Source organism: Coturnix japonica, chromosome 1 (assembly GCF_001577835.2).
Source record: "Coturnix japonica isolate 7356 chromosome 1, Coturnix japonica 2.1, whole genome shotgun sequence".
Taxonomy (NCBI): domain Eukaryota; kingdom Metazoa; phylum Chordata; class Aves; order Galliformes; family Phasianidae; genus Coturnix; species Coturnix japonica.
The window spans coordinates 94,016,687-94,038,898 of NC_029516.1; the positions used below are offsets into that span (position 1 = coordinate 94,016,687).

At 43.5% G+C, this 22,212-nt stretch overlaps 1 protein-coding gene across 7 annotated transcripts in view; it reads right to left on the reverse strand.

Annotated features, from left to right (window-relative positions):
• Positions 1–22,212, reverse strand: part of TIAM1 (TIAM Rac1 associated GEF 1) — a 163,166-nt gene that overhangs the window by 46,902 nt on the left and 94,052 nt on the right. For all 7 annotated transcript variants that reach the window (XM_015881158.2, XM_015881178.2, XM_015881205.2 and 4 more), the window contains 7 exons: positions 17,220–17,667; positions 14,798–14,970; positions 10,736–10,960; positions 9,124–9,309; positions 6,421–6,567; positions 4,422–4,496; positions 3,209–3,379 (listed from right to left, as the gene is read on the reverse strand). In XM_015881158.2, coding sequence (XP_015736644.1) covers positions 3,209–3,379; positions 4,422–4,496; positions 6,421–6,567; positions 9,124–9,309; positions 10,736–10,960; positions 14,798–14,970; positions 17,220–17,667 — 1,425 coding nt within the window. The remainder of the gene's footprint in view (positions 1–3,208; positions 3,380–4,421; positions 4,497–6,420; positions 6,568–9,123; positions 9,310–10,735; positions 10,961–14,797; positions 14,971–17,219; positions 17,668–22,212) is intronic.

The window sequence follows — 22,212 nt, forward strand, 5'->3', positions numbered from 1 at the left end:
AACATTTTGAGGCATTCACTTTGACCAAAGGCATTCACTTTGACCAACAAACACCACTGGCTGTGGAGGATGCCATTCATCTACTGCAGTGCAATCTCCCTCCCCACCCCCAGCATCAGGAAATGCAAGTCATCACCATTAAGGCTGTAGTGGTGCAGCACATGAGCCATAACATTTAGTTAATTAAAATACGAATACTGCAGCAATGCCTTGTATACATCAGAATTTTACATCAGTTAAACTCTTTCAGACAGAGGCACAATTGTCTACTGAAGCGAAAGGAAAGATCGTCTTGAAGTGGAAACAGGCAGTCTGCCCTGAAAGCCATGCTCTTAACCCACTTTTTTTTACTGTTGCTGGCCTAGCTGCATCCATATGCGGGGAGGTGGGAGCAGAAACAGTGCAGCTTTAGTATTACTAATATCCTTTCAAGACCACCCAAAACACCTTTAGCAAAGCAAATAAGCATCTTGGTTTATTTATTTCTCTCCTAATAACTCTGGCTATATCTGGACTAAATTAAGCAGCTAACCCAATTTAAAGCCCAACCTGACAGGTTAACCGATGTGCTCTTGAAGAAGAAATTACAGTCTAGGGTGGGAAACAATTCAAAAAAGCTTTGAGCGGTGCAGTGGGTCAGCACCCAACCTGAACTATTCATCTACTTCGGCACCCCTCTGCTGAAAGAGTGGACAGCACTTCCAGAGGACCACTCAGCCTGACCTGAGACATGTCCTAAACAGCTGATTTCGTTCTTCCCCTCCATGTCTTCTGTCTTAGCTTAGGACCAAGACATCCAAGAAAGGGTGTGTTTTTTCAGCTTTCTGTGAGAGACTGAATTAGCACTGAAGTTACAGCATCATGGAAACACGCTGGTGAGGCCACCGTATAAGTCCAGCTTCACACTTGTGTGGCCCAAGTCTTTTTTGGCTGGAAAACACCAGCTCAAAATCAAATCTAGCCCACAGAGCATCAGACTTAAGTTAGTACTCAGAGAATTTAAGCACAGAACGAAAGACCTAGAGAAAATCTGCTTCTTGTCCCTTTCAAAAAGATAAACAGTGAGAATATAGAAGGTTTTTTGCAACTCACTTTTTTTCTACTTCAGTCAAAAGACTAAATGCCATGTAGTCTTCTATGCTCAATTTTTGGTGTTATTCTCTCCATAGTGCTTCTGCCTACATCCATATGTACCATGTGTGTTTCTACTCAATTTTAAGACCTATCATTATGCAGATTTTAGTAATACATACATACACGTTCACACCAATAGCTATTATCCATACGAAACAATTTAGTGCATATATACTGACATTTCCTGCCTTCCAAGCGATGCTATTAGTTAAATCTTAGGAGAAATCTTCGAGAAACCACTTTAAAATGTGCTTTAGCCTTAACTCCCACCAATCTTGAATCATAGAAATGTCACAAAGCAGCATCCAAAACCTAACTTGCTGTATAATAACAAGCAGCAATGTAAGTATAAGAACACATTTTCTACAATGACTTGAGTGCACTTAATGTTCTCTGATAGAATAATCAAGCTCAGTTTAATAGCACAAATAGACTTAACCGCATCTACAAACATGAAGAGGCTTATATGAAATGTAGATCTTGAAATGTTTACTGTACCAGAACTTGACTGGTTCTCAGATGGCAGATGGCAAACTGATGTGAAATGATGTGGATCAGATATTAAAAGGGAAAAAATGAGCTGAATGCANGAGACAGAAGAAAGAGATTGATTATTAAATGTGATAGAAAAGAAGGCATCCATCAGTGCTTTCCAGGCTGAAAACTTTGACAGAAAGAACGAAGCAGATAAGAAACAGTTCTTCAATAAAACAAACACTCACCCACCCCCCCATTTCCTTACACAACACCTCCCACCAGAATAAAAAACACAGTGAGAAACCACACCCTCAGCAGGACAACACTGAAACCAATGGAGCTACACCAGTTTACTCCAGCTAAGAATGTGGTCCACTGAGTTATTCACTCTTACCGAAAGGAAAATAGAAGTCCTAAAAATAAATCATTACTAATAATGTGTCATCCAACTTCCCTATTATGTCTCTCCCCCAAAAATGTCATTTTTTCCCAAATACAATGAGGAGCTTTCACAAGCTGTAGCCACCTTTAACAGTGCACCTGGCAGAGGGATGAACACACTGTATCATTATTCCAAACAAATGCCTTTCTCTCACCATCCTTCTCTTTAGAAGCACATGCAACACGTTCTGAAAGTCCCCAAAGTTAAGCTCCTGATACCGATAAATGTTTTCTTTTCTTTTGCTGCTGTTGTTGTACAAGAGGGCTCATTTTTCAAAGCAGCACATGACGTGAGTTGGGTCTAGATTGCAGTCAGCTGGTTAGTGGAAAACATACATTATGCGGATGCCAGAACTGAAAGCTTGTATTTAATTTGTCAAAGCTTTAAACTTCTCTGCTTAGATGCAACTGTTTTTAATGCCCAAATGGCTCTGATATTTCATCTGGCAAAGAAATTCAGGTGGTTTTTCTGCAGATGAAAGCTTTCCTCTCCCTTCCCTCCCACCACCTACATGAGGCAAGTTTGTCTCCGCAATGCAGGCAGCAAGCACTGGTGCCTACTCCTGGCACTGCTGTTTTCTCTCCCACGCCAGTCAGAAGGGAGTAAGTGGCAGGGAGAAGGAAGGAGGAATGGCACCTGGAAACAGGACAACCTGACACGTGAGAATGGGTGGGATCTTCCATCTGGCAACGGAGGGAACAGGTGATGGGAAAGCTTGGAGACTGGATGCAGTGAAAGGAAGCAGGCTGGGGAACAAGGGCAGGGGAGAGAGAAGGATCCTGCACACAGCCTGACCTCCAGTGCAAGGATAGCAGGTGGGTGGGCAGCTGAGAGGCACCAAAGGGTGTGAAGGCAATTCGGAGGCTCATGCACAGGGACCAGAATAGAAAAGGCAAAAATCAACCCACCTTCTCAAGACAAATCTAATTCCAACTGTAAGAACTTTTCTTACAGTTTCATTAGCATGATTTTCCTGCACAATTCAGTGTAATTCACGTTTTTCATCTAACATATGCCTGATCACTCATAAACACAGAGCAGTCTGAGCGCTGGCATAGGAGAAAACCACTATGAGGTTCAACTGAAAGGGCTGAAATGACAGGGCTCATAGTTGCAGACATTTGCCCTGCTCCAGGGCACCCTGGCAGCCTTTACCTTGCAAATCATCTCCAGCACATCTCGAGTGGTGTCCCCTGGGCGGATGACTGTCAGAGCAGGCTGGTTGTTTGGCAGGCAGAACCAAGACGGCGTGAAGTACTCATGAACCCAAATATCACAGTCAGGATTGTGCTGATGGACGCTGCTCAGTGCCACTTCTTTCTCCCTCTAAGCAGACAAAATCCATAATGACTAGAGGAGCCAAACAAGATCTTCTTCACCGCATAAGAAACATTACATGCTGTATAAAAAAGCCCTCTTATAGTAGAGACATTTTATTCATAAACCTAGACTGAGGGCTTGCCTGGACTGGAAAACTTAGCAGTTCTACCTGAGCAAAGTAAAGCGTGCCTCCCCAAGCCACCCACACAGCTAAACTGGTGCAATGTGTGTATCCTGTGATTTCACCCTATAGCTACTGAGAATGCTTGGAATGCAACAAAAAAAAAATGAGAGTGATAAAAAGAGTTTTAAAATTAAAACTTGAATGCACTTCATCTCCCAGTAAACCATTCCAAGGCCAATAAAACTGATGTGTTACATTTCCTACATCCAGAAATGGCAAAGTAGCAAATCTTAGCACTTATTTTGAATTTCCTGTCTATTGTACACCCAAGTTAGACTATAAGCTATAAATCTCCATGAAGTGATGGGGCTGCAAAATTCCCATTTGCTTCAAGTGGGCTCACGCAGCTAAATCCATATTCACTACATGAAGAATGTGCCCCTTAGCACTGTCTTAATGCTGTTTTATAGCTGGCTTTCTCTGGGGAAAAAGAAAGCAGTCGTAATTGTTTCAGCAAATGCAAAAGCTTGCAGAAGAACGTGAAAACAAAACAGAGAAACCCTGTGTTTCATAGCTGCAGTAACCCTAAATTATGAAAACCCCATATGGCCACTACCACAATGAGCCATTTCCCAGACCCAGCAATGACTGCTCCTCCTGTGGGCAGGCACCTCCCTGGTGTGCAACGCTGATACCCTTCTGGGTCTGGCACCTCCTCTGTGCTCAGGATCCCATGCACTGCAAACAGTTTTGATGACAAGCGATCAGCTCAGACCGATTGCAGAGCAGCCACCAGCCCTACAACACACAGAGGCTGCTCTCTGCTCCTCTCCCAGGGGCTTTGTGCCTCCTTGTGTCCCAAAGCCAGTGCTGCATTTAAGCTGTGAACAGAAAGGAGGCAGCTGGAGAGCTGGTGTTTTTTACCTTGCCATCCGGGACTGTATCGTCATAGATTCCTTCGAGAGATTTCTTCACTGAATCGACGCCTTCACCAAACACCTGAAGAACAGAGCAACTCTGTTTTAAAACACAAGTGTACATCTGCTCCTTGTGCAGGACAGACTAGAGCCTGACAGGACTGATCTGCCGCAAAGGTTGGCAATGAACAGTGTTATCTAATACTCAACATGCAATTCAAACTGAAAAATAAAAACATTCATGTGAAAAACACAGTAAATGAAAACAAAACATCAGCTTGTTAGAAAAGATGGGGAACACTGGACAAGCTGGTGACTGGGCACCACACTGAAAGATCAGATGTCAGCTCTGTTTAGTGAGTGCTCTGTCATTGGCTTACACTGCACAGCTAAACACCTTTTATCTCCTTTTGTGCACAGCTGGGTGGCTGCACCACACTGTACCAGACGGGCACCAGACAAAACACCTGCAAAACACAGCCTGCCCTGTGCACAGCTCTAAATTACCTGGCAGCTGAGTTGGGGGTGGGGGCAGGGGGAGGAATGAGGTTGTTACTGCAACTGAAACTTAAATCTGGAAAGCTAAAGTTTTATAGCTCTGTGTCCCCACAGGTTTATGTTCAAGTTGCTGGGTTTGACTGTTAAGTACACTGTGCCTAAAATGAAGCAGGACCAAGTCACTCCACTTTAAGAATTTAGAGCTCACTGCTTCAACTTTGCAAACAGCTGCACGCTACCACATACGAGCAGGGGAAATACATTCAGACATTACATTTAGATTTTCCCACATTTTCTCAAAACTCCACTTTTTCTCTGACTTTCTCCACTGCGACCATTCTTTAACGTGGAACAAAAGCCCTCTTCTTGCCTGGGAGTAATGGAGGTGTCATTGGGGTGAGGATGGGGATGGGGAGGAAGCATGAGGAATGCATCTATCCCCACCAAAAGAAAACAGATGAACTCAGCTAAAACATGGCACTGAGGACACAGCACAGGCAGGATCCTAGCTAAGGACAAGAGACTGTGTTTGACATGGGGAAAATAAGTACAAAGCAACATGGATGCCTCAGCACCAGCGTGAAGAATTGAGAATGTGCTCACAGAGCATCTGGTGCGTCTCAGAAAAACCCAGAGCTCAGGCACTACAGACTAGGTGAACTTCTAATGTCTTATTAAAAACAAAGCTAAACAGTTTTCCAGCACTAATCCCCTGCTCAACAAAACAAACACCCACTGCTGCCTTGAAAGAAGGAAGAAGTAATCACAGTGCACGGAACAAAACGTGTCCCAAGCCTTTCCCCCACCTCAGAAAGTGAGAGAAAGAGAAGAAAAGCCAACATTTCTAGCAATTAGATGAGGTATGGCTCTCAAAAACTGAAAGCTGTAATTAGGGATGTTTGGAAAGAATAACAGGGAAGTACCTTCCTACCACACCAAGGCACGTTTTCTAGAAACATCTGAGGAGTGACAGGTTTCAGCTCTTGCTTTTTAAAAGCACAAAGCAAAACAGTGACTGACTCTCCTAAATACAAACCTTCTTCTTACTGCACAAAGTTTTCCCCAAACTTTGCTACATTCAAAATACTTTACAAACCTATATTTTTAATTTAAGGAAACAAAGAAGTCTCCATTTTTTAATTATCTATTTATTTTTTTACCAGGACTGTCTTTCTTTTATATTGTTGCCTCATTGTTGAGTTTTGGGGAACTATCCCTGCCATAAGCAGAAGCAGCAAAAAAGCAACAGTAGTAATGCAACCTAATCAGCAAAGAAGGGTATGAACTCCAAATTGCATTTCAGGATGCTGCAGTACACTTATCTGTAATTAGTCTCTGATTTGTGAAGAGGATGTGGAACGTGACGGCTACACACCGTGAAAAAATTAAGCAGACAAGTTTATAGGTTGGATATGTAAGTGCTTGGTGTGACTCTTTGCATGAGCTACATTCTGAATGATAACAAGTCAGCTTGAAACCAACTGTGTCACAAACTCCCACATGCTTACCTGATTAATGCTTGGCCTCCCTTGTTTTTTCTTCGAGGTAGTATCCAGCCCCCAGAGAGAAGAAAACCTGCTTCTCCGTTTACTGGCAGATCTGGACATGGCTTGCGTTCTTCTCCTCACTCCAGACTCCCCTGTGCGAGCCGCCACCTGTCAGTGCCACATGGTTTCACAATCAAAGGTTGCAGCATCCCACCGCACCACTGCTTACATAATCTAACAGTGGAATATCCTTACAGAAAAGGTAAAGGCTTTAATAACAGTGTGTGCTCACAACAGGGACAATCTTGATTCCGCCAGGCTACCTCCTTCTCACTGAAATTTAACTCATTTCTTCCAACGTCAAGAATTAAAAATTATTATGGACAGCATCACATGGTTTTTGGCATTCAATCTGAGGTGTTTTAAAGCTTTCTTCTCAACACAGAACAAAACCTCAACACCAGTGAAAGTGTTTTGGGTTTGTCTGTTTGTTTGTTTGTTTGTTTCATTTTATTTTCCAAGGAGGTTTCAAAGCTGGACACGTAAAGCCTTCAGAGGGCGATGAGGCGCTGGCACAGCTGCCCATAGAAGCTTTGGTGCACCATCCCTGGAGGCGCTCAAGGCCAGGTTGGATGGGGCCCTGGGCAGCCTGAGCTGGTGGAGGGCAGCTCTGCCCATGGCAGTGGGTTGGAGCCTGATGATCTTTAAGGTCCCCTCCAACCCAAACCATTCTGTGATTCCATGATTCTATGAAAGCCTGAGATTTCAAAAACTTCACTGCTACTTACAAAAAGTTTGGTCTCTCTCTTTTCTCCTTCCTGTGAAAGCACTCTGGGCATCCTGGAACTGATTCGTAACTTTTACAAGGCCAGGTAAAGGCTTGCAAATAGGTTGTGGTGTTTAAAACCTACACTTTAAGATACACAACATCTAAAGGAGTGCGCACAAGAAAACAAGTGAGTTGAAATGATCCTTTACATTAGAGCAGTGTTAACTGCTCAGATACTTGAAAAACGGATGGAAGGGAAAGCTATTTGTTTTTACTGATACCAAACATCTGGGGAGCGTTACCTAAATAAGGAAGCTCTGGTAGAAATTACTGCAGTCTTAGTCAGAGGTGCTGTGCTTAGGCCAAAGTTTAAGCAGATTTCCCACCCATAGGTGGAATCAGGACAGTGAGCAGCTCTCTTGTGAAAAAGGGAGTGGTAGAAGATGGCAGGTACAAACAGTAGCAAAAGACAAAGCTAGACAGACAGACAGACCTACCCTGCAAACTTGGCCAGGCACTTCCCGGAATGCCTTTGTACTCCATTCCCACACCCAAAACTCACAAAATACAACATCCCCAGCTGAAACAGCCAAACCTCTCAGTGATGCCCCAAGCTAAGGAGCTGAGAAACTGGTTGTTTGGGTGCATCAGATACAAAAACCTATATAAAGACGGGAATAACAGAAAGCTGGCTTGTGTACCCAGGGAACCGTCACTGTGTGAGTAATGGTGTTTCTTGTTCAGGAACATTGAGAAACCAAGGAAAAGAAGAACTTGAAATAACATCTCTTTCCACAGCCTGGCCTTGTGAGACATTTCTTAGCTGTACGTGGGACACTGTGCAGGAAGGCTTAGCTTGTTCTCTGCCTCAGTGAGGAACATGAAGTGAGCCAGAGATGCAGTGCTATCACCACACAGCATGCAGCTGGAGCCTGAGACTCACTGCACCATATCCATGAGGGCAAAGTGGGACGTGAGAGTCTCCATAAAGTAAAAGAGAGCACGTGTCTTCCCCAACACAACATATTCAAAACATTTTGTTTTTCACTTGGCTCTCAAGAGACACCAGCATGAAGAAGCAGATTGTTTTTCAGTCTAACAGTGCTTTGCTAGATGCAAAAAAATAAGCACAAATGTAAATTACAGCCCACCACTTTAAAAAAAAGAACATAAATCCACCAGCAATTAACAAGATGATGACGCTAATCTTTTCATGTATAAAAGAATAAAACGCCCCTGACTGAATTACAGCTCTGGCTTCAATTGAAGGCTACAGCTGACATATACAACACAACAGTGGAGTTCAGATATTTCTCTGAAGCTCCAGGAGCCCAAGACAAAACTACAGGATTATGATTGAAATTCATTAAAAACCCCACCATTTCACAGTGCATTTCCCTGTATTTTTAAAATCTGGGTTGTTACATTATTTACATTTAAACAACCATTTTAAATATGTCACTCCATAAAGAGCAGAGAAGAACATTTCCCCTTCCATGTGGAGCATGAGGTGTTGATCACTAGAGACAGGATATTAGACTAATTGGTCAGTAGCTTCATCCATATGGTAGAAAGTAAGCCATGCCCAAGACAGTCTAAGCCAGCACACGCTGAGAATCTCAGAAAGACCCTCATTGACCTCACAGGGTTTTTGGATCAAGCCCATGAACACAGACACCAGAGATGAGCCTGCTCTTCATGACAGGAAGTCCTGTTTCTAGAAAGCATGTTCAGTGTGCAAAGCTGGAAATTAAACATGGTTCTTCCACTTTCATAACACCGTGGCTTGCAAGCACCTGCTTGTTAGTTTTACATCCGGGACACACATATCTTTCAGGAAACAGAATAGTCTGCTAGCTAAGGTCAGGGCTCTTTGTCAGCATGATTTTTGTGATAGGCACATGAAGAGATTTTCAGGTTGGCAAAGATGACCCCTGGCCTCTGTCCAAACTTACCAGTGCGTGGAACGAAGAGACTGAAAAGATTCCAAGACGGCCCATTGCAACTTTAGTTGGACGGCTGGCAAAAGCAAGCAGTCTTTTAGGGTTTGGGAGCTCCCCTCCTTGGAGACTAGCCAAGTAACAGCGGTACCGAAATAGATCCATCTGGAACTGTTCAAGATTCTGTTCCCAAACAAAAATCTGTACACAGAAAAGATTGAGTAAGGTGCAGGAGAAGTGGAGAGATGAAGAACAGAGTAGTAAATACCTTGAAAAATGTCCACCGTTCCCAGCAAATTGTATTTTTCACCATCGCTGATCTCATTTTCAAAGGAAAGAAACCTCAATTCACTCTTCCCTACACTCTTAATCCCAAAAGGGATAAAAAAAACAATTTTTAAGAACTCTTCATTAGATGTAAAACATTTTTTCAATGTTCAAGGCAGAAGCTTTCCCCTGGGACAATCCCCCCTTTGATACAATGCTAATTAATAGCATTAACATTCCAGTTTTAATTTTCTTTGTATTCCAGGATTCTTTACTGAGCGCTCCCTTAAGAGGTTTCTTTCATGCATCAAGGGCATCTAAGAAACAAGACCAAAAACCACCCAGTTTCACAAACAGAGAACACCAAAACAGCCGCAGTAGCACTGCTGTAAGCACAAATGGAGCTCGCTATATTTGAAAAAGTGTAGTACATTGGGAATAATTAATCTTATCAGTGGAGAAGCACTGTAATCAGCCTATGTGCGGAATTAAATAATTCAAATTGCTGATAGGAAACAGTTTCAAAGTGTTTAGAAAAACTCTTCTATGCCAAATGAGACTGCTTTGCCCTCTCACTGTGACTGACAATGTTTGAGTGGAGCCCTTTGAACATTAGCGAGCATCTCCTCTCTCAGCTCTTCCCACAAGTTTCCAAGGGTACAAAATCCCTTCAGTTTAGCACACTGTGGCCCCAGCCACTCCCTACAGTTTGTATCGCAGGCACATTTGGCAGCAGTGGTAAAAGAGCTACAAACTAATGAAGTAGGCACCATATGTTAGTTTCCTAAAATAAGGTGCCACTGCAACAGTAGGAGAGACATCTGCTCTAGGTTCTCTGCTTCTCAAATGCAACTGTATTGTCCACTTGAAGTCAGAAAGACTTGTGGTGAGGGTTTCAGCCATGAGATCAGGACAGATCCTTGTAACTGGAAGAAACCAGGGATGGCTTCTTCATCCCACCTGCTGGTTCAAGAGTCAGTCTTTTCTATGCTGAAGACAATGGTGGCATCAGGTTTTGCTGGTGTACAACAGCTCTTGCTACAGCATCCTTCTGCCTCTTCCCCACAACATTCTGGTAGCCTCTTTACTCCCCTAAAGCTCTCACTAATCTCCATGCACCTAGCAAAATCCTTTGCATGAAGATCAAGAGGACAGAGCCTGTGCTGTAGCTTAGAGCATGTTGGGTGGAGAAATGGTGCAACTTGGGTTGCTGGCACTACTCTCACACACATCCTATCTACTCAGAAGAGCTCTGCCAGCATACACATGCAGCAGAGTGGGAACAGACAGAGGTACCACTAAGGTGAAGAAAGCCTTAAACATTGCCAGGGCCCCATTTCACACAAGCAAGCAAGATTACTTGATCCAGTATGGTCTTCTTCTTCTTGGAGTCTGTTACTGAAGACAGCTGCATTTCACCCATTTTCTTCATCTTCTCATCCATATCGATCTTCTGCTCCAGCTTTTTTATTTCTGTTTTCAGGAGCTTGACAGTGTCCTCTTTGTGATGCTGCCTTGCAACCGCAGTTGCACAAGCTGAATGAATTGCAGTGATCCAGTTCTCGAGTTCAGTCTGGCTAGAGGTCTGAAGAGAGGGAAAGAGGAAAAAAGAAGTCAAGATCCTCTTTAAAATTGATTGGAGATTAACAAACGCAATTCCAAGGAGTTTCGTTTCCCTTTGATCGTGAGAATCAAAGCCTTAAATCCACTTACGAGAGAAGTAATAAAGAACCATCATACTTAATCAGGCCATTTTTAGCACAACACTAGGCATTCAGCACCTAAAATTACACATATATCTATGTTTTGCAGCTGTACAGTGTTTCCCAGTAAGTTCTTAGAAATGTTCCTTGTTCAATACAATGTTGCCAGAATATGTAGCTCATCATTTAATAGCATTTTCTAAACTCTCCGTTCCCCAAGGCAAATAATGCAGCAGCCTCTGTGCTCTTCACATTATGGAAAGCCTTTTTGGCACACAACAGCTAATAATAAATTAATGGCATAAAACTTGACCGTGATATCTATTACTAGCTATATTATGATGCAGACGAAGCTTTCCACTTCTGGAGACCTCAAAGCTCTGTGAAGATTGCCCTATTACTATTTAAGGCAAGCTCATCATAAGTTTTATTGCCCCGGCACTGTCACTTCCCAAGCTTGTGTAGGACAGCTGGCAAAAAAGGGGAAGTATTAGGCTGGGCCATGGGACATCAGTATGTTTTCCTGGAAGAGGGCATTTCTGATTAGAGGCTTTTGACACAGAAAAAAAACCAATGGAACCCACTTCAAAGCATTCCTTCTCTAGACTTTCAAAATAAAACATAAATCTTTCCAGTCTTCTTACAAAACCTCACTCCTTTTTACAGTACATTGTAAAACAAAATTTACAGCCAAGTCAGGGTAGCAGCGGACTTGCTCTGAGTGCCAGCCTTTAGCAGTAATCACACCGGTATTTGGCTCATGGTTGAAAAGGTAGCAAGGTGCCAAATCACCTTGTTCTCATTAAATTTTCTGATGATACCTACTTTATAAATAGACAGCACAGTATGACTTCTCCAGTTGCCAGCAAAGATGAAGAAGGTCATCCTACAGCTCTACTTGCAATCACAAGGAACAGCTAAAGCTGCGGCTTCCTGAAGGCATGTAAAGATTCCCATAGAAGAACAACTCTGGAAATCACTTGGGTACAGACCAGACTTCAGGTCAGTGCTCCCAAAAATTTTGTGGGATTGAAAAAGGTGAAGCACACATTTCTCAGAATGACATCACCTTCATTAGATCAGGTCAGGAGTCTGAAGAAAGTACAGGGCCTAAATCAAAGAAGACATCTTTTCTACTGCTGTTTTTCCTGCCTTTAGTAGGCAGTGTACAAAGCAGACTGCTAAAATTGGGTAGGTTCCCTTACCAGGTAGTACTACTAACAGGCCCTCATTCATAGTTGCAGGCTTACAATGTCTTACTGCTACTACAGAAGGCATGCTGAAAAGTCCTCATGGCTGAGGAGCTTTCTGCTGAAAGCAGAGAAATTGCAGAACAGGATTCACATTGCCTTCATCAGGCGGTGAAACCTACCACCTCCTGTAGGAGAGGGTACCACTGGACTTGTAATGAGATGTTACATTTTGTTGATTCCTATAAAATTATAGCAGCAAGAGGTCACCTTTTTATTTTATTCCATTTTTAGATCCAGGTTTCATCTGGGATTCTGGGGAGGAGTTAACAAGAAAAGGAATCTGGAAAGGATTTGAAGAGTTCAAGACCCTCCTGGTAGAGACATAGGCACAAGGAGTCACTCTGCTTCTCAGTGGAAAGGACCACATAAACAAGCTGCAAACATCTGTTGCATAAGTATGTGGTGTCACAAGTTGCTCTGAGCTCCTGGAAAATACATGTGACATCTACAAGTAATGGATTTGTGTAGGCATGATAAGAACTGACTGAGCAAGGAATTATAGTGTAGGAGGTATGTGATGTCTCTAGGTGCAATGCAGTGGGAAGGCTTGTTACAAGATGTCCAATATCTGTACGCATCACAAAGTAACCCTATTTTTTTCTCACTAAGTATACAGTCTCCATAGGACTGAAAATAGTCTTACTGAAGTCTGTGGTGTCTTCTCAACAATATCACTACTACAGCAATGTATTAGGTGGGGATATATATGTATGACATTAGTAGTTAAGTAACCCTTAACTTGAACAGCCATATGCATACTTGGGCTGCTCTGTACACAGTCACTAGCACTTTGTTTCTACCACTATGGCTGATCTACCCAAATCCATCCCTTCTTTCTCTTCTGCTTCTGCTCCATTAGAGTTGCATGAGTTCTCTGACAGAGGAGACGTCACGTAAAAATTTCCACTGCCACAAGGCAATTAGAAATTATTGCTTTTCATCTGAAAAGGCTCACTTTTGCTATTTACTACAAAGTTACATGAAAATCTATCCATGACATAATGTCACAGGTTTTTTAACGAATAATGCCCTATGTTATCACAAAAGAAACGTGCTGCATGTGACCTTTTCACTATTTTACATCTACTGGCATTAATTTTATAAGAATTAAGGTTTTCCCTTAAAAGGAAAATAATTTGTATTAGTGGACCAAGAGAAGGTGGTGCTTGATGGTCTTTCAAATACATGCTGAGACCACAAGTACCATGCTTTCCTCCCAGATGAAGCTCTCCAGGAGGCAAAATGCATTTACCCTCTCCAAGAAAGGCATGAAATATAAGGGGGGCAGTGCAGTATTCCACCCTGAGGTGAAGAAAAAATATCAAAGTGAGGCAGCAGAGAAGAAAAAATCTGCTGTTTTAAGTTTGCAATCTCATAGTCTCTTCAAGATGGAAGCCAGCACCACCTTTGAGTAGGCAAAGCTGTTTTACTTTGTACTAGTCTGAGAATCCAGTTGTTTGTTCAGGACAGCAAAAAGGACCTACAGTATAATTATAAAGGTGTGCTCTGGAGTACTGTGGTACGGAGGGGGGAGGTTATGACAGAGTAATTTCTGGTTTAAGAAAGCAAGAAATTCTGAATACACCATCACTGGAAAGGGAAATGAAACATATAAATAAGCAATTTCTTCAGTTAAGAGAACTGAATCCAAAGAGGAGAAAATGGCACCACCTCAATGTAGGTTGGTACTTACCAATAAGAGGATCACACCGTGACTAGTGACAAATTTTGATAAGAAGCTGGAATGCCTCCCCAAAAAGTCACTCAAGAAAGCAGTAGTTATCAAAAAGATTCAATATCTTCTAGTGAAACACATCAACTAATGCTTGATCTTTAACATAAGTTCTGGATATTTATTCTGTGATATTCAGATATTTCTGTTTTCTAATTTAGAAAATATAAATAATAATCCTGTTCAGTGAACAGTACAATTTTGACTGATGCCTGAATTCTGCACAGCCATCAGAAATGAAAAACACATCATGAGTTCCAAGGACTTCGTCATGTAAACCAGTCTAGCGACTCCACAAGGTCCTACCTTTAATATTTCACCTCTTTCAAGACACAGAGAAGTGTCACAGTTAAGGCACTTCTGCATCTTCTATCTAGTAATTGTCCTCATCTGTAGGTACACTATAACAGCATTACAAAGCAATGCAAAATTTGTAATTTTAACAGGATGTCAAAATTTTTCTTAATTCTTACTTTGCATCAACCATCCATGCAGAGGATCCTGCCAGGCAATAAAAACAACAGATCCTACAGAGATTTACATGTGGTGTTAGGTCTCTTGAGTGGCCTTTAGAAAATATATCATGTCCTTCCTCTTGCACTGTCAGAGGAAAATCTCAAACCTACTGGAGTCAGCAGGATTTTTCCATTGATTTGAACCAGAGCTCAGATTCCCTTCTTTGTCGGTGGAACAAAAAGGAGAACATATCTGTAAAACCTTTAGCTCAAACCAACCTGAAAGAGAAAAGCGTCCCCAAGAGAATTGCTAAGACAGAAAACAAAGTCCTTCTTGGGGTGTTCAGGCACCGCTTGCACTATGCTGTTTTCCACCCAGACGGCGTGCTTCGGGATGCTGTTGTGGTCAATGCCAGATCGGCCGTCGGTCTCATAAAAAAACAACGTGCATCCTAAAAGAGAGAAACAGATATTAGCAAGCAACAAATTTAAATGCAACAGCCACCCTGCATCTATTCAGAGCTAAAACTTGGGACTGTAAATCATCCATCAAACTGTCAAAGGGGTGAGAAAGGATTTGCCAGGGCTTGTTTAGGTTTTCAGCCCTGTAGCAGACAGTGCTAGCAGCAGCCCAGCTGGCCCTATACACCTCCAGCCGTGCAGTACACCCAGCTGTATCCCAGCAGAGCCATTTTGTTCACCCTGTGACTGCTTAAACAGCTGCAGATATAAGCAAGGAAGGTCACAGGCGGTAAAACACAGCCCTGGATGAGACCTGTCATTATAAATCCCTGTGGGGGAGTCCTCTACAGCCAACCAGTCCTGCCAAGGGAACCAAAAGGAAGATGCAGGCCTGGGAGCACAGCCCCTCCAGCAGTGGCAGCCAGCTGCCAGCCCTGCAGAGCAACCAATAGCCAGTGGCACACCTCCGCCTCAGCCTCCTGCAGCTGCTGGCTACTGCAGTCCCTCCAAGGCAAAGATCGGGCTGCTTAATTACTGCATGCAGATGAATAACTGGAAGGAAAAATGGACTGGAATGAACTGTGCTTGCTGAAAGACTGAAGTGCACACACGCAAAAAACAAAATCCTTATTCCACTGCAACATTTCAGCTGTGACTCACGGTGATATGGACAAAAACAAAAAAGCATTTCAGCTGATGATGGCAAAGAACCTGCTGGTTTTACAGAATAATCGTTTCAATTCTCTTTGGGGGGAAAAAAAAAAAAAGAAAGTTATAGCAAATCTGCAACTGTAGGGTCTCTTCTTCCTCCCGCCCCCCAGTACCATCTCCAGTTGTTTAAAACTGAAACTGGTGCATTGTTTCTCTTTACTGGAAACAGCTCTTGGTGTGAAGTGATGCCCTGTTACCCAGCCACTCAGAAAACTATTTGCAAACAAACAATTGCAGCTGTTAACTTCAAAGCCCTATTTAAATACTAACATTATTAAGGCACAGCAATCTAAGGAGCAAACAGTCACACTTGAGTCAAAGCACTTTAAAATAACATCATCTCCTCTCTGCTCATCCTTCCCCTTTCTCCTCCCAGATGGCCCTTTGTGTGCCCGCTCTTCACAGCAAGACCTTCCTGCCTTGGGGCCGCTCCCAGCAGATCAGGGCTTCCCCCTGCCCTCTCAGCCTAGGCCTCTTGTCTTTTGTTTTCCCAGCCTCTTCAACTACAGCAAGGAAAAGCTGGGCCATGCCTTTCTCCTTGGTTTTAAAATAGCACTGCAAGTGCTCTGAGGGAAGGACAGGACTTTAACCAAAGCTTTTCAAGTAGCCCTATCCATAGCAGGAGACACGGACTGCTGCTCTGCCTCCTCCAAAGAGCAGACCACTTTGGCCACAGCTGAGGGGAAAAAAGCCTGTCCCAATACTGCAGGCTTTGCTTCCCATTTTGTTGCTCAAAATCAACAAGAGGCTGCTTTGGGAAGCCAGCTCCCATGTTTTGCTGCAACCTTTACGTCTCAAGTACTCAGACACCAAACAGGATGGAACACCCCTGCAAAAATTCACAGAGAGAAAGCTGTGAGGGAAGCTGAGGAGTCCAGCAAGGAGGCTGGGTGCTGAGGGCTGGGTGACTGGTCACCACTATTCCACAGAGGAGTGACAGTCTCCTAAGTCACAAGCCAGCCTTGCCAACCAACCCGCAGCTTCCTGACCATGCTACCAATGTGTTGTAACTCACTGGGCGTTACTATCCTTGAAGCAAATAGAGGCCTCAGGGAACAAGGCACAATTGGTACAAAGCGAAATGGGAATGTATAGCAGACCTCACACATGAACACACGTCAGCTGCCACCATCTCCACTAGAAACCTGCATTATCAGGTGCATGCTGGCTGCTCACAGATATTTGGTCCACCAGCAAGCCCTAGACATGCCTCTTTAAGGCAAACACCCAGGCAACAGAGAAGCCATCCCAGATGATGGCACCAATACCCCAAGTATGAACCCTGCTTCAGTGCAGCACAGTCATGTATCTTTGACTACTCATATGCCATAACGCAAGCACAACAGCTATCAAATAAAACCTTCCTCTGAAAAATCAGGACCATTTCCTCATTCTTGCTACTAAATACCCAGAAGTTCATGGCAGCTTTTATAAAGAGCCTGGTCTAGTGGGTATATTCAACTGCCGTAACACCCGTCCCAAGGGTCAGTGTGGAATTTGAATGAACACTTTCACGTTTGCTTTGTACCTTTCAGGGAAACCCAGTAGTGCTTCCACTTCCTGCGTGTGGCCGACTCCACTTTCTTATTCTTTTTGTGCACCAGAAAGTTTTTCACTGCCAGAGCACCAGCTTTCCGTACCGTACCCTGGGCAGCAGTCAGCAGGATGTCAGACTGCCCTGGGGAGCTGAGGGTGCCACTGCTCTGCTCGTCACTGAGGGCAGAGCCGGCCTCCTCCATGTTCTCACTGTTGGTGGTGCTCATCTCCAGTTCCCGTCGGAAGTTCTCATACACCCCCTGGCGAAGCCCATCGCCCGTTGAGCTGCTCCCGCTGTCGCTGCCGATGAAAGCCCGACTGGCTGTTGGTGAGTAGCTTGAGTTGGTGGCATTGGAGCGTCTGGAAAGGAGGTCAGTGTCGGTGGCTGCCCCCTCGATCCCACTATCAGTGAACTCACTTCCTTCACCCACGTTGACATCCTGGTTGTAAGAGAGAAATGGTATGAGATGAAGAGCATGCTAAGTGTTACACGGTCAAGCTTGGCATTCAGGAGACCCAAAGAGAACCAGAAATTCGCCAGACAAACTGCACTTCTTCACATTCCTAGTTGGTCTGGCACTGGAAGATCCCCATATCTTTCTTCTGAAGACAAAAGCCTGGAAAAAAAGTTACAGTAGGCAGAACTTCAGCACAGTTTAAGACCAAACCTACAGACATAATTTCAGGTGGTGTCTTTTCGGCCGCAGCACTTTGGAATACAACACACAGCATCATTTGTTTACATTAGGCTAAGTTAACAGCACTGAAGGCTTTGCAAAAGGAGAACATATGGCAGCAAAAACTGCACTGTCGAGAAAAGCAGCAACCGACCTACACATTTAGAAAAGAAAACATTGGTATTGTACCTTCACACCTACAGATGAAGATATATTTTAGACATCCCAAGACTGTCATTTGGAAATTATATAACTGCGAAAGTGCATTTTCTTTCTGCTAAGAAGTTAATGCATCTGAAATTACTCCTGTTTGGTGTTATTTCTACATCCCAAACTCTGATAATGGGCCAGAATGTTGTTGTGATAGACCCTGCAAAGACCCATAAGAGAAGACAGATCCTGGTCCCCAAGAACTCTCAGTTGAAAGATCAGAAGAGGTGAGAATATGGCTGGCTTGAGTAAGAAAGGAAACAAATGACCAAAGTCATGTTCTGAAAGGTAGTGCACTGGTGGTTCAGCCTGTTCAGTGCAGCATGGCAATTGCCCAAAGGAGCACTGTCAGGGACGTCATAGCAGTTTCACAGCCAAGGGACAAGCAGCCCAAACAAAAAACAGTGGCCTAACCACTGCCATCTCAGCATGCAGAGATGCTTTGGTGGCAGCTTTTGAGGAAGGACAAATAAAGGCCCAGCCCTGTAAGTGGAGACAAACCCTATGTTTGATACTTGGGAGAAGAGGGTAAAGGGAAAGAAGATGCAAAGCTGGAAATACAACCAAAACAGTGGGAATTTCAGCTTCTGCTGTTCCTACAAAAGAGACCAGTCCTTAACTTACATGATTAAAAATAAATAAATAAATAGGAAACTCTGCAAAGAGGAGGCAGATTGTATTATTAAACTTGAGAGAGGGAGAGAGCAAACTTCTAGGTGTTGACTTGAGCAGAAGTGGTCGAAGTATCCAAAAGCAACTGTGCAGAAACCAAGAAACCCTCCACCAAGCTCTGTCTGAACTCTTTCTCCTGTGAGCAAGAGCTGGATGAGGAAACTTCAGCTGGAGGGGAGGGGTGTTTCTGAATTTGCCTAACTTATAAGGCATTAATTTGTAACGGATGGGCTCATTCTTTATAAACACTACTTCTCCAGGGAGACCTGGAGTCCAGCTGGAAGAATAACCACTTCCTTCCCCACTCAATGAGCGCAGTTACCCTAGTCAGTCTGGTAATTTAATGCAACACGTAGTGACAGACAAGCTGTTCTGGACAGGCCAATATTGCTCTACACCCACTGCATGTGAATGATTTGAGCAGGGCTTCCCGTAAATGCAGTCATCTGCCCGTACGGAGCAGTTTTCACAACCAGACATTTTCTCCTGCTGTTCCAATGCACTTGTTTTTTTGGAATCCACTTATCCTCCCATTTCAGTGCTTTCAGTGCTGCAAATGAGGGATATCTACAGATGGAAATGGGTGCTGCTCAGAAACCACTGTTTACCTGAGCCCTTACAAGTCCTGTATTGTTTTATCCACGTGTATAAAAAAGTACAGTATATTTCAAAATTGCACCTACTGGAACCTTATAAAACATATCTCACTAGCATTACTTGGTTTAAAAAAATGAATTACTTAAATGAGCAACGTGAAGGAGCTGAGGTTTGTCATACAGCCAACCAAGACAGGCAACACAAAACTTTGTTGGTGCTCCTTAGCAGCTCCAGATAATTTGTTCAAAGGCAGAAGCATACCCAGAGGTGCTTAAGCAAAGTGCTGCAATGCAGGCTCTCAAAATTCCTCGTGCCCAGCATGACGCAGTCTTCCTGTGTACCCTTGATGAGACACAGTGTCATTCGCCTCAGTTTCCCAATCCATAAATAGGAACTGCATTAAGTAACTGACAAAAGGGGATAACAGCCTATTATTTATTAAATTAACAAAACAGTGAGGATGGAAAAGCCAGAGTGAATGTTAGATAGGCTCATGAGCTTAAATTCTAGCAAACACTGCAGAAGTCTTTATACGTTACCACAGTGCAAGTGACACGCTGGATGGGTCAAAAGGTATTTTTAGTCTCATGCTTCAGCCTTGCCCCTAACCTTCCTGTGCTTGCTGCACTCCCTTTCCCTCTCTAAAACACCCCGTATCAAACATTTCTAACCAACAGATTCAGGAGTTTGGGTGGGAGGAGGGTCTGGGTACACAAAGGTCAGAATGGTTCAAAGCTTCCAGCCTGCTAATATTGTTCATGCTCATGAATTATGAAATGTAGCATTCACTGAGATTAGCGCTTTAGGAAGTCTGCTGTATGAGATGATTGCTCTATGGGTTAGTAGGGTTAAGAGCATTCATTACACAGGTCTTTGACTTCTGAGTTCCTGCTGTAATGTCAGCTAGTTCTCATCAGAGGGTATGAAAAGCTCTCAAGAATCAGATTGCATCTGCTGTGGCCATCTCACAGTGCTATAATCTGCACACTGAAGGGCATTCAATTAAGAGTTCAGCAGAAAGCACAGAGGTTTAGTATTGTGCTGCTGCAGAAATGTGCTGAGGATGAACGGGTAATATTCCCAAGACTAGCAGCAAACCGTAGCAGGATTTGATTAGCACATCACTGGGGGCATAGAATTACTGACATAAACTTTCAAATGAGGATGCCTACAACAGAGCACCCCAGCTCCCACCATCAGCATCCCAGCTCCCACCTATGAGACTGACCAGGATACAGGCCCCAGCTTTGGGGTTCAGCCTTTAAAGTACCTGCTGACATGGCCACCACAGGCTAGTGCCCAGATGTGAAGTGAGCATTGTGTAACCTTGATGATACCTATTTAAAAGTTATTCACATTTCCTGCTCAGTTTCTCCAAGAGCCCCGGAGGCGATGGCCATGTCTCCTCTGAGGATGACTTACTACTGCTCCGTGTCCATGATGAGATGTGCCGCAGAGGCTTGCTAATGAAACAGATGTTTCACTCCCTGACAGCAGTTCCAGGTAAAGCTTCTCGAGGCTGACAGTTAACTACAGACAGCTCAGCCCTCATTACTCACCTCCCTGGCTCCTGCTCAGGTTTTCTGCTGCTCTCCATCAGGATGCAGACTGGCATGTGCCAGGCAAATCACAGGAGCTGGGAGACAGCTGAAGATGGCAGAATGCATATTTCTGAAGCCTGGAGTATGGGACTTTACACCCATAATAAAAGCAATTACCACTAAATTACTCTGAACTTGTAATTATTAATATTGGGGGGCTCTATTTTTTTTTTTTTCCTTACTTAAAAAAACAAAAGTTCTATTCCACTTTGTCTAAGATTCAGGACACTGAACCCAATATTTTGCACCTCACCAGAGACATTGTGTTTTGTATTTTCAGCTTGGCAAACAGCTGTTTCCACATAGAGGAATATTTTTGCCTAGAGAGATTACCACAGAAACCAAATGCAAGACTGCAACCAAAATCTGTGCAGCCCCACTTAGCCTTCCCCCTGCTGTTTACCTAGCTCTGGGCCTGGGAGGACTAGAGGGCAAAGCAAGGGGGAGGTGGAAATCATTAAATTGGTCACAGAAACTACAAAATATGTAGCAAAGAAAGTGTATTTCCTCCGAGACAGAGAGATCAGGGAAGTCGTGGGAATGGCAATTCCTGTGATTCTGCAAACAGAATAGGTCTTAGTCCATGATGACAACCTGAATAAACAGGGGCTTTGTCCCTTTGATATAAGATTGCCCTGTGGAGAGCAGGGAGAAAGTAGCAGAATGACCCCTGGCTGAAGGAAGAGAACTAAGCAGGATCTGTGCTGCCCTCTGCAAGTGCTTAAATGGGGAGTCAGTGAGCACAGCTTCCACTAGCACCCTGCATCCCTGCGGTGGCTGAAGATGATGGAGCAGAGGTACCATTTCTTAGGCTGACAGGGCTATCACAATGGTTGTGAATGTCCTAAGACAGTGAAAAGAAGTTCAACAGAGAGTAATCAAGAGAAAGGGAGGGGGAAAGGTGGAATGCTCCGTGTCAGAGCAATGCACCACAGAATTAAAAACCAGAGACAGACTGAATGCTGTCATTGTTAATAACAACAATGAAATGAGGCCCAGCAAGAAGGCCACGTGCCAGAATAGCTAAAACAGGCTTAATAGCATTCAAGTGTAATGAAGTGGAATTATCACAGCCCAAATCAAATGCAGAGATCGGGTAAAGTATTAGTGAAAATATGAGCAACGTACTTCTGAATACTCATGCAATGAGCATCTCTACACGTCCACTGTGGTCACATTTGTTAAAAAATTATTGATAGATTTAGAAACTATAGAATAAAACTTCTGC